Source organism: Myxine glutinosa, chromosome 1 (assembly GCF_964187855.1).
Source record: "Myxine glutinosa chromosome 1, kmMyxGlut1.1, whole genome shotgun sequence".
NCBI classification, from domain to species: domain Eukaryota; kingdom Metazoa; phylum Chordata; class Myxini; order Myxiniformes; family Myxinidae; genus Myxine; species Myxine glutinosa.
In genome coordinates this window covers 17,377,799-17,390,486 of record NC_136261.1, presented here as the reverse complement: position 1 = coordinate 17,390,486, position 12,688 = coordinate 17,377,799, and the positions used below count along the sequence as shown (strand labels likewise).

Below are 12,688 nucleotides of genomic sequence, written 5' to 3'. Positions count from 1 at the left end.
GACAAAATCACAGACTGGGCAAACAAGTGGAACATGTCTTTCAATCCTGACAAATCTCACACTCTTACGGTCTCTCCGAAAAGACCGACTGGACAACCCTCCCATCCACTTTCTGAATAATCCTCTCCAAGAAGTTCTGTCACTCCAGCTTTTGGGTCTCACTATCTGCCATGATCTTTCCTGGGAAAACCACATTTCAAATCTGGCCTCCAAAGCCAGTCGCCGACTGGGCATCCTCCGTCGTGTGAAGTCCTTCCTTGGCACACCTGAGCTCCTCACCACATACAAGGCTTTCATCCGCAGCTCAATGGAATACTGCTCTCCCCTCTGGTCTGGTGCTCCTGCCTCACACCTAGATCGTCTTCACGCTGTTGAAACCAAAGCATTCAGAATCGTTGGAATCTCCCGCGATGAAGCTAACTCCAAGGGCCTCTCACTCACTCACCGCAGGCAGGTTGGTGGTCTTTCCGTCTTCTACCGACTCCTCTCCGGCCTTGCCCCCCCCCCCCCCCAGCTCTCTCTGGGCTCTGTCCCGCAAATATTCCTACAGGTCGCACAAGATCTGCCTGCAACCCTCTTATGGTTAAACTGCCAAAATCAAGACTCTCTGCTCACCTTCACTCATTCATTTCTCTTTTTTCCTGCCTCTGGAACAAACTCCCTCACTCTCTTTAATCCCACTCCACCCTCCAGGTCTTTAAAACAGCTGTTCACCACCATCTCTTATCTTCCCCCATCCAAAACCTTGATCTTTTCTACCCCCGCTAATTTCACCCCAATTCCACGTTTTTGAAATAGCAACTTTTGTCCTGGAAGTCCTTGGTGTCCTTGTGTTTTATACTTCTCCCACCCCCCCCCCCCCCTTCCTACGCCTCCTCCCCCCAAGCCGTCTCCCTCCCACACATCTCCCTGCTCTCAAATGTTGTGTTTGTGTGCTTCCCCTTCTCTCCCCATCTTGTCTTCCGCTCCCTCTTTTTATATATTTTGTTTGTCTGGTTGATTTGTTTGTGAAGTAAATGTTAGCTCTTTCAGGAGCCTCGATTCAGTCTACAAAAAAAGAAAAGAAAAAGAACTCACCAGCAAGCTTTCATGCACTCACCAGCAAGCTTTCATGCACTCACCATCAAGCTTTCATGCACTCACCAGCAAGCTTTCATGCACTCACCAGCAAGCTTTCATGCACTCACCAGCAAGCTTTCATGCACTCACCAGCAAGCTTTCATGCACTCACCAGCAAGCTTTCATGCACTCACCAGCAAGCTTTCATGCACTCACCAGCAAGCTTTCATGCACTCACCAGCAAGCTTTCATGCACTCACCAGAAAGTTTTCATTCACTCACCACCAAGCTTTCATGCACTCACCAGCAAGCTTTCATGCACTCACCACCAAGCTTTCATGCACTAACCACCAAGCTTTCATGCACTCACCACCAAGCTTTCATGCACTCACCACCAAGCTTTCATGCACTCACCACCAAGCTGTGAGTCAGGGATTTTACCTGTATCCATTTTTTTTTTTTTTTTTTTGTTTTGTTTTGTTTTGTATACAAGATCGAGGCTCGTGAAAGAGCGAACATTAATCACACAAAAAGACAAACCGACACATAAAACATATAACATAGGGAGCGGTAGACAAGATGGGGAGAGAGGGGGAAGGACACAAACACAACATTTGAGAGCAGGGACCGAGAGACATGGAGACATCGAGAGATCTGAGAGAGGGCGAGGGCTTTGGGGGGGGCGTGGGAAGGGGGCGGTGGGAGAGGTATAAAACATATGGACACTGCCAGGACTTCCAGGAAAGAAGTTGGAATTTCAAACAAGGTGGATCTGGGGTGAATTAGCGGGGGTAGAAAAGATCAAGGTTTTGGATGGGGGAAGATAAGAGATGGTGGTGAACAGCTGTTTTAAAGACCTGGAGGGAGGAGTGGGATTGAAGGGAGTGAGGGAGTTTGTTCCAGAGGCGGGAGAAAAGAGGAATGAAAGAGTGAAGGTGAGCAGAGAGCCGAGATTTCGGCAGTTTAACCATCAGAGGGTTGCTGGCAGATCTTGTGCGACCTGTAGGAATATTTGGGGGACAGAGCACAGAGAGAGCTGGGGGTGCAAGGCCGGAGAGGAGTCGGTAGAAGACAGAAAGACCACCTACCTGCCTGCGGTGAGTGGGTGAAAGGCCCTCAGAGATAGCTTCATCGCGGGAGATTCCAATAATTCTGAAAGCTTTGGTTTCAACAGCGTGAAGCCGAGCTAGGTGTGAGGCAGGAGCACCGGCCCATAGGGGAGAACAGTATTCCATTGAGCTGCGGATGAAAGCCTTGTATGTGGTGAGGAGCTCAGGTGTGCCGAGGAAGGACCTCGCACGACGGAGGATGCCCAGTCGGCGACTGGCTTTGGAGGCCAGCTTGGAAATGTGGTTTTCCCAAGAAAGATCATGGCAGATAGTGAGACCCAAAATCTTGAGCGACAGAACTTCTTGGAGAGGATTGTTGAGAAAGTAGATGGGAGGGTTGTCCAGTCGATCTTTTCGGAGAGACATAGTAAGAGTGTGAGATTTGTCAGGATTGAAAGACATGTTCCACTTGTTTGACCAGTCTGTGATTTTGTCCAGGTCTTCAGAGAGTGAGGAGGCAGCAGACTGCCGATCTGAGGGAAGAGGAATGGAGCGGCAGAGAGTGGAGTCATCAGCAAAGAGATAGAGAGGATTTTCGAAAGAGTCAGAGAGATCATTGATGAAGACCAGAAAAAGCATGGGGCCCAGAACACTGCCTTGGGGAACTCCAGCCTGAACAGGAAGAGGAGATGAGAGAAACCCATTCAGGGCCACACGTTGACGACGACTAGAGAGGAAGTCCGCCAGCCATGCGTGGAGATTTCCATGGATACCAAAGGAGGAGAGTTTGGTGAGCAGAGCGGGGTGCCAGACCGTGTCGAAGGCACGTGATATGTCGAGGGAGACAGCTCTAATTTCCTGTTTGGCATTGAGGACCTCCATCCATTGTTGAGACAGCAGAAGCAGCATGTCCAGAGTAGAGTGACCTGGTCTGAAACCAAATTGATGATCAGAGATCAAGCCATTGGAGAAGAGGAAAGATTTCATATCCGAAGCAATGATGGATTCCATGACTTTGCTGATAATTGGGAGAAGGCTGATTGGTCTGTAGTTGCTAGGATCTGTTTTTGCACCTTTTTTGTGCAAAGCGGTGATGTTGGCTGATTTCCAAGCAGATGGCAGTTGACCTTGAGCAAAAGAGAGGGTGAAGAGAACAGAGAGAGGGTGAGATAGAGCAGCAGAGCAGGATTTTAGGACCCGTGGGCTGATGCCGTCGGGTCCAGTTGCAGAATCAGAGTCGAGGGTTGACAGAAACTTTTCCACCTTGTCAGGAGGAAAGGACACGGAGTCCAGGAGCAGCAGGGTACGACTGGGTATGGTGGGTACAGAGAGGGATGGGTTTGGGACACAAGATTTAGAGGCAAACACAGAGTTGAGGCATTCAGCTTTTTCACGTGCGGAGTCAGCTGTGTAGCCGTTTGAGGTAAGGGAGGGGATGGAGGGGGAACAAACACCAGAAACGGATTTGACCAGACGCCACCAGGATTTGGAAGAGGGAGACAGATAAGAGAGTTCGGTCTTGAGAACGGAGAGATATTGTTTCCTGGCTCTCCTGAGGGTGGACACACACTTGTTTAGGGCTTTGTGAAAGGAAATGAGATTTCCTTCTGTTGGATTTGCTTTCCAGGAGACGAAGGCAAGTTGTTTCTGGGCAACAGAAAAGTTCTAATTACTCCTAATTACTTAGGAAATCACTTTAGAACTCCGGACAATGTACAAGAGAATTTATTCAAGATAAGGCTTACGTAAGGAAGAAATTCTGAGTCCCCACGACTCAGAAATCTTAGCCACACCAAGTCACACTGGCATTAATATACTTTGCACAAGGTCGAAATAACTGTCAACATGCTTTTTGTGTTCATTCCTTCAACCAATACGGATTGCTGCCTCGCAAAGAGAAATAGTACATAGTTGTCGAGGCGAGGTTAAATAAATGCAATGCTGTTTTAAAACATAACCAGAGCCTCAAATCTCACTCGTCTACAGGGCACAGTGCAACATGTAAACTTTTTGTGTTGTCCACAATTTGGCTCCATCTGTATGAGGAGTCTGATGAAATCCCCATCACACTCAGCCACAAGTTTTCATGCACTCACCACCAAGTTTTCATGCACTCACCACCAAGCTTACATGCACGAGTTGTAAATGTGGCCTGATTTCAGTTCGAACGTTTCTACCCATCTACTGCTTTACTTCCCGCACAAATCATTTCCGTACTTTTTGTAGTCCTTGAAGGACGAAAATTGGAGAATTGTAATCGTGATGACGAGTGTGTTTAGACATACGCATTGAAATGTGGTGCATCCACCACAGCTTGGTGTGTTCTGTGTCAAATTTTGTCCGAAGCCGGTCATCTCAATTTCAGACGACCCTAGTGTGTGCGATTCTCAGTCAACATTGCATGCTTTCTTGGTGGAGGCCATTCATGCAACACTATCAAAGGAATACGTGAAAAAATAGTGAAGGGAAACTTTTGAAGGTGGACAAGAAGATGTATAATTTTAGTCTTCATTGTCGAAGACTCATGGAGAAGCTTTTGCATAGTTCATGCAGGACAAGGAATGTCAAGCAGTGGCGTATGATGTGTTTTTAGCCTGTTTCCCATGCAGGGGTTTTGCAATCACTTCTGTGTGTATCTATCTGTCTGGCTGTCTGTCTGTCTGTCTGTGTGCCTGTCCGGGCTGTAACTTCTTTGCCATTTGAGCTTTTGTCATCAAATTTTCAACAAAGCTTTATCATGAGAACTAGTGTGGATCACTTCGCTACGCTTGCCTGCCCACACGTCACCACAGATGCATGGGCTTGTTTTAACTGAGGATAATGACCTGACAACTTGAGTTGCTGTGTTGTTATGATTCACACCAATCATAACATGGCTATTTTTTTCTGCACATTTATTTGTAATATTGGTGATATTATTGATTTGTAATTTGTGTAACTAGCAAAAGTAGCCGGCGTTGCCGGGCAACGCAGAGTTGCTTTGTGCCAGGAATTGGAAGAGAGGGGGGGAGAGAGGAGGGGAGGAAAAGGGTGATGGGAGGGTGGAGGGGAGGGGTAGGAGGGAGATGGAAAGGGGAGAGGGGGTGGTGAGTGGAATGGAGGGATGGGAAAGTGATGGGCAGAGGACAGGGGAGGGGAAGGGGATCAAGAAGGGTAGCGGAACGAGAATGGGGAGAGGGAGAGAGAAAGAGGGGAAGGAGGAAGAAAGGAAGGGGGTGATTATGGATGGGGAGAGAGAGAGAGGGGGGACATTGTTGTGAGGGGTGGAGAGGAGAGGAGAGTGAGGGGTAGAGAGGAGAGGTTAGGTATTGTGGTTATTTTGGGTCTTTACTGGTCTTGGGGATTTTAGGGGACTTAAAGGGTCTTCAAAGTTCTAAGGAGACTGAGCAGTCTAACTGGTCGAAATGTATATTCCAACAGTCAGTAATTAATTGATGTATGTAATTAATAGCCAGGATACAACTGATATTCAAACTGTACGTAATTAATTGATGCATAGTGTGGGAGCTAATGGTTGCTTTGTCAAACTTTTCTCATTAGTCTGCTGAGGATGCACATGTCATGCTCTGTGATCTTTTTTTAATCTTGCTTTTGTTGTTCTGACCACAAAGCTTGTCTGTGCTTCTCTCTGCTTATCTGAAGATTTTAAAACACATTGTGGGTTTTTCAGGAGAACAGGCCATTCCGTGTTGGAATCTGACCTTCAAGATTGTATGCGTGGCATACTCTTGGACGAAAAACACTTACAATATTGTTCTTGCCTGCTTATAAATGAAGCTCACTGGGAAATATATTTCGAGAAAGGACGGCCAGTTTCGTGCCCTCCTAATCTCCCGCACGTGTTGTACCGGCTACGTAATAAAGACAGCTCATATTCTCAAGGAGTTTGTCCTCCATTCTTATTGAACAGCGGACAACGAACCCTGACAATAGTAACACAGCCTCGCCGCCTCATGGCTTCACGGACCGTGTTTTTTGGTGTTAATATGTATTTGAAGAAGACGAGGAAAAAGAAAAAAAAAATCGACATTTTTACCCATAAAAAATGAAAAGCTTAAATGTCTTGAGTCAATAAGTATTCAACCCCTTGACGATGCCACTCCAAATTGAGCTCAGGTGCATCCAATTTCCTTCGATCATCCTCTGATGTCTCTACAACTTGATTGGACATGATTTAGAAACAAACACACCGACATAAGGTCCCACAGTTTACAGTGCACTTCAGAGCTGAAACTCTACCATGAAGGAACTGTCCATATAATTCCAAGATAATTGTGAGGAGGCATAGATCTGGGGTAGGGTACAAAACTATTTCTAATGTTGAAAGTTCCCAAGAGCACAGTGAGCTCCATCATTAGGAAATGGAAATAGTATGGAACTACCCAGACTCTTCCGAGTGCTGGCCGTCTGAACAAATTGAGCAACCTGGCAAGAAGGACCTTGGTCAGGGAGGTGACGAAGAACCCAATTGCCACTCTGACAGAACTACAGAACTCCTTGGCTGAGATGGGAGAACCTGATGGAGGGACTAGTCTCTGCAGCACTTCACAAATCTAGGCTATATGGGAGAGGGGCCAGACAGAAGACACACATGAGAAAAAGGCACATGACAACATGCCTGGTGCAAAAAGGTATGTGAAAGACTCAAAGCATGAGGTAAAATATTCTGTGATCTGATGAGATGAAAATTTAACACGTACTTGAATGCAAAGCGCTACGTCTGGCAGAAACCGAGGACATCTCATCACCCATCTAACACCATATCCCTACCGTGAAGCATGGTGTTGGCAGCATCAGGTTATGGGGATGCTTTTCAGCAGCAGGGATTGGGAAACTTGTAAGGATAGAGGGAACAATGAATGGAGCCAAATACAGGCTTGAGAAATTATTTGACAAGAACCTGCTTCAGAGTGCAAAAGACCTTATGCTGCGGCGAAGATTTATGTTCCAACACGACAATGACCCCAAGCATGCAGACAAAGCAACACTGGAATGGCTTAAGTACAAGAACCTGAAAGTCCTTGAGTGGCCCAACCAAAGCCCAGACTTGAATCCCATTGAAAATCTGTGGAAAGACTTGAAGATTGCTGTTTTTTGTGGAGAGATTGCCAAGTGGTTAAAGCATTCGAGCAAGCACTCCATTCAAACCCCTTAAGGAACGGCTGGCTTGGCTGGTCAAACACAGACTGGTCAAACAAGTGGACCATGTCTTTCAATCCCAACAAATCTCACACTCTTACCATGTCTCTCCGAAAAGACCGACTGGACAACCCTCCCATCTACTTTCTGAACAATCCTCTCCAAGAAGTTCTGTCACTCAAGCTTTTGGGTCTCACTATCTGCCATGATCTTTCTTTGGAAAAACACATTTCCAAGCTGGCCTCCAAAGCCAGTCGCCGACTGGGCATCCTTCATCGTGCAAAGTCCTTCCTTGGCACACCTGAGCTCCTCACCACATGCAAGGCTTTCACCTGCAGCTCAATGGAATACTGTTCTCCCCTCTGGGCTGGTGCTCCTGCCTCACACCTAGCTCCTCTTCACGCTGTTGAAACCAAAGCTTTCAGAATCATTGAAATCTCCTGTGATGAAGCTAACTCCGAGGGCCTTTCACTCACTCATCGCAGGCAGGTAGGTGGTCTTTCTGTCTTCTACCGACTCTTATCTGGCCTCGCTCCCCCAGCTCTATCTGTGCTCTGTCCCGCAAATATTCCTACAGGTCGCACAAGATCTGCCAGTGTCCCTCTTGTGGTGAAATTGCCCAAAATCAAGACTCTATGCTCACCTTCACTCCTTCATTCCTCTTTACTCCCGCCTCTGGAACAAACTCCCTCACTCTCTTCAATCCCACTCCTCCCTCCAGGTCTTTAAAACAGCTGTTCACCACCATCTCTTGTCTTCCCCCATCCAAAACCTTGATCTCTTCTACCCCCGTTAATTCACCCCAGATCCACTTTTCTTTTTTGAAATCCCGACTTCTTTCTTTCTTGGAAGTTCTCGCAGTGTCCATGTGTTTTATACCTTTCCCACCCCCCCCCCCCACCTTCCCATCCTTCCTCCCCCCAAGCCCTCTCCCTCTCATGGATCTTCCGTTGTCCCTGTTCTCTGCTGTTGGACTTGTGTGCTTCCCTCTCTCTCCCCATCTTGTCTCCCGCTCCCTTTATTGTATGCTTTGTGTGTCAGTTTCTCTTTTTTGTGATTGATGTTAGCTCTTTCAAGAGCCTCGATCTTGTATACAAAAAAAATAATAATAATAATAATAATTGAATTGCCTCACCAATAAGATGCTGGGGAATGCAGTTGTTTTGAGGTCAAAGGTGAAGGCCACAAAATTGTTGATATCCATGTGATTGACTTTAAGGTCAAGGAGGGTTTACATATTGGGTGATTGAAACCTTTTTGTGTTGATGTCTGAAGGGTAAGGTCGCATAAAATCGTAATTTTTTTTTTTTTTTTTTGCTGTTTTTGTCATGTTTGGCATACGGAAGAGGAAGTCCGAATACAAAGTGAATGCGGACGGTCTTCACATCATCAGATGCTTTCTGGTTACCTCCGCCACCATAGGTGGATGGAGGTTATGTTTTCACCCCTGTCTGTTTGTCCGTTTGTTTGTGAACAAGATATCTCAAAAAGTTGTGGATGGATTCGGACGAAATTTGGCAGAGATGTAGCGTATGTCACAAGGCCAAAATTGTTAGATTTTGGTGAAGATCCGGATTCGGATCCGGCTTCTCGAATTTTTTGAAGTGATTCTTCACCATTGGGAGACAGGGCCAAAAACGATACACAGCAGGATATCTCAAAACGTTGTGGACGGATTTGGGCGAAACTTGGTGGACCGGTTGGGTGTCTGACAAGGACGATTCAATTCGATTTTGGTGAAGATCTGTATGTGGATTCGGATATGAGAATTATTTAATTTCATAAGTGACTTTTCGCCATTGGGAGATAGCGCCAAAAACTATACATTGCGGGATATCTCAAAAAGTTATGGATGGATTTGGACGAAACTTGGTGGACAGGTTGTGTGTGTGACAATGACGAATCAATTTGATTCTGGTGAAGATCTGAATATGGATTCGAATATGAGAATTATTTAATTTTTCAAGTGATTCTTCACCATTGAGTGATATGGCCAACCAGGCGGAGGTCTCCTCTCTGCTGAGTGCCGTTCTAGTTTCCTTTTAGAATGATGTGTTTTTCTTTCATTGCAACAAACTTCCATATTTATGTAATAATCAGATTGTTTCAGAAATGTTGGACATTTGTGAAATTGGACATTTGAGATGGACTTTAACTGTCCACATTGCATTTACAAGGATCCTTCATCAACCAATTCAAATTCATGTCTGTGATTTGTTTCTGCCCCTTCAACCCCTTCTCAGGCAGTCAAAGTGAGCATACTCAGAAGAATTCTGACATAAATGTTCCAGGCTGCTTTCCTCATGTCCAAGTCAGACTTCACACAGAAAAGCAAGAACAGCAACCATGGAACAAGAAACCTAAACACAACTTTGAAAGAACTGATTGTGTTCATTTGTTGAGGAATCATGGAGAAAAATCTGTTGTTGCTGAAAGGTTATCCCATACATCAAAGTTTTTGCAAGGAGAGCTGAAAGGATACATCGTGGGAAAACTCTACAAGTGCAAATTTTGCAACAAATCATTTTCAAAATCAAGTCATTTCAAAAGCCACATGTTTAATCACACAGGAGAAAAGATGCACAAGTGTTCCGTTTGCAACAAGACATTCATGCGGAGACACCATTTCCAATCTCATCTTAGAATCCATACAGGAGAGAGGCCTTACAAGTGCACAACATGCAACAAGACATTCACACGGAGATACAATTTCCAATCTCATGTTCGAATTCATACAGGAGAGAGGCCTTACAAGTGCACAATCTGCAACAAGACATTCACACATTCAGGCAGTTTGCATTCTCATCTTAGAATTCATACAGGAGAGAGGCCTTACAAGTGCACAATCTGTTCCAAAACATTCACATGGTCAGGCAATTTGCTTTCTCATCTTAAAATTCATACAGGAAAGAGGCCTAACAAGTGCACAATCTGCAGCAAGGCATTCATGCATTCAGGCAATTTGCAATCTCATCTTAAAATTCATACAGGAGAGAGGCCTCACAAGTGCACAATCTGCAGCAAGGCATTCATGCATTCAGGCAATTTGCAATCTCATCTTAGAATTCATACAGGAGAGAGGCCTCACAAGTGCACAATCTGTAACAAGGCATTCACGCATTCAGGCAATTTTCAAAGTCATCTTAAAATTCATACAGGAGAGAGGCCTTACAAGTGCACAATCTGTAAAAAGACATTCACACATTCAGGCAGTTTGCGATCTCATCTTAAAATTCATACAGGAGAGAGGCCTTACAAGTGCACAATCTGTAACAAGACATTCACACAGTCAGGCAATTTGCACACTCATCTTGGAATTCATACAGGAAAGAGGCCTTACAAGTGCACAATCTGTAACAAGACATTCATGCATTCAGGCAGTTTGCAATCTCATCTTAAAATTCATACAGGAGAGAGGCCTTACAAGTGCACAATCTGTAACAAGACATACACACAGTCAGGCAATTTGCAGTCTCATCTTAAAATTCATGCAGGAGAGAGGCCTCACAAGTGCACAATCTGTAACAAGACATTCACGTGGTCAGGCAATTTGCATTCTCATCTTAGAATTCATACAGGAGAGAGTCCTTACAAGTGCACAATCTGTATCAAGACATTCACGCTGTCAGGAAATTTACAGTCTCATCTTAAAATTCATACAGGAGAGAGGCCTTACAAGTGCACAGTCTGTAACAAGACATTCATGCATTCAGGCAGTTTGCAATCTCATCTTAAAATTCATACAGGAGAGAAACCTTACCAGTGCACAATCTGTAACAAGACATTCACGCAGTCGGGCAGTTTGCATTCTCATCTTAGAATTCATACAGGAGAGAGTCCTTACAAGTGCACAATCTGCAACAAGACGTACACGCAGTCAGGTAGTTTGCAATCTCATCTTAAAATTCATACAAGAGAGAGGCCTTACAAGTGCACTATCTGTAACAAGACATTCACGCAGTCGCGCAGTTTGCATTCTCATCTTAGAATTCATACAGGAGAGAGTCCTTACAAGTGCACAATCTGTATCAAGACATTCACGCTGTCAGGAAATTTACAGTCTCATCTTAAAATTCATACAGGAGAGAGGCCTTACAAGTGCACAATCTGTAACAAGACATTCACGCAGTCAGGACATTTGCAATCTCATCTTAGAATTCATACTGCAAAGAAGCCTTACAAGTGCACAATCTGCAACAAGACATTCACACAGTCAGGCAGTTTGCAATCTCATCTTAGAATTCATACAGGAGAGAGGCCTTACAAGTGCACAATCTGCAACAAGACATTCACACATTCAGGCAGTTTGCAATCTCATCTTAAAATTCATACAGGAGAGAGGCCTTACAAGTGCACAATCTGTAACAAGACATACACGCAGTCAGGCAGTTTGCATTCTCATCTTAGAATTCATACAGGAGAGAGGCCTTACAAGTGCACAATCTGCAACAAGACATTCACACAGTCGGGCAGTTTGCATTCTCATCTTAGAATTCATACAGGAGAGAGGCCTTACAAGTGCACAATCTGCAACAAGACATTCACACAGTCAGGCAGTTTGCATTGTCATCTCAGATCTCACTCAGAAGAGATTTGCCAATGACTTGGAACTAAATGCTGCACAAACCAAGGATCTGAAAAATGAGGTCAAGAACTCTTGGAAATTGAAGAAAGTTGAAATTGTACCAGTGATAGTCGGAGCAACAGGGATGATCAAGACGACCCTTACTGCGTCATTAAAAATACATTCCAGGGAATATCACGACAAAAGAGCTACAAGTGGAGGCTGTCAGTGGTACAGTGAGGATGCTAAAAAGACCCCTTGGAACAAAGCTATGAGAATGAGGTTTCACAATCTGTTTTATGAATTATGATCCCTTCCCAAAGAAGGAGGTGGAGATTTTCAGTTCTGGGAGAACTTTCTTCCACCTCCTTGAACCCTCATATGGAGACAACAATCAACAAGATATTCACATTCTCAACATAGAAAACAAAGAATTACAACTTAGCAGATGACTTGTATACAAAAAGAAAAGGTGGCCTTGCTATTGAGGTGTCTGTATCCACATACTTTTGTATAAACAACCTGAAAATCAGGAATATGGCCAGGTATTAGAATTTAACAAGCATCACCGCACTGTGGTCACATCCTGCAACACAAGGAAAAGTGCAACTAGCTTCAGAACAGCTGAATTTCATGTCAGTCAGACCAACGGTTGCCGAGAAAATGCATTTTTAAAATGCAGACACTCACATGCGCAACTGATTGCCTAACCCTGCTTTTTGCTTCGTGAGCACAGGGTAAAAATTAGGACCACGTCTGATGTGCATCAAAAGGTAAGGGTGCGTCACAAGGATGTATCCATCGATGGTGAAGTGGTGTATCTCAGACTTCTGGCTGTGAATGCACACACGAAGGTGCTTTTTAAAAGAGCTAGCAT

At 44.8% G+C, this 12,688-nt stretch overlaps 1 protein-coding gene across 1 annotated transcript in view; it reads left to right on the top strand.

Annotated features, from left to right (window-relative positions):
- Window positions 1-11,975, top strand: part of LOC137419022 (uncharacterized) — a 32,611-nt gene extending 20,636 nt beyond the window's left edge. The window contains exon 7 of the mRNA XM_078780376.1: window positions 9,491-11,975. Within this exon, the coding sequence (XP_078636502.1) occupies window positions 9,491-11,850 (2,360 nt within the window). The 3' untranslated portion in view covers window positions 11,851-11,975. The remainder of the gene's footprint in view (window positions 1-9,490) is intronic.
- The last annotated feature ends 713 nt before the right edge of the window (window positions 11,976-12,688 follow it).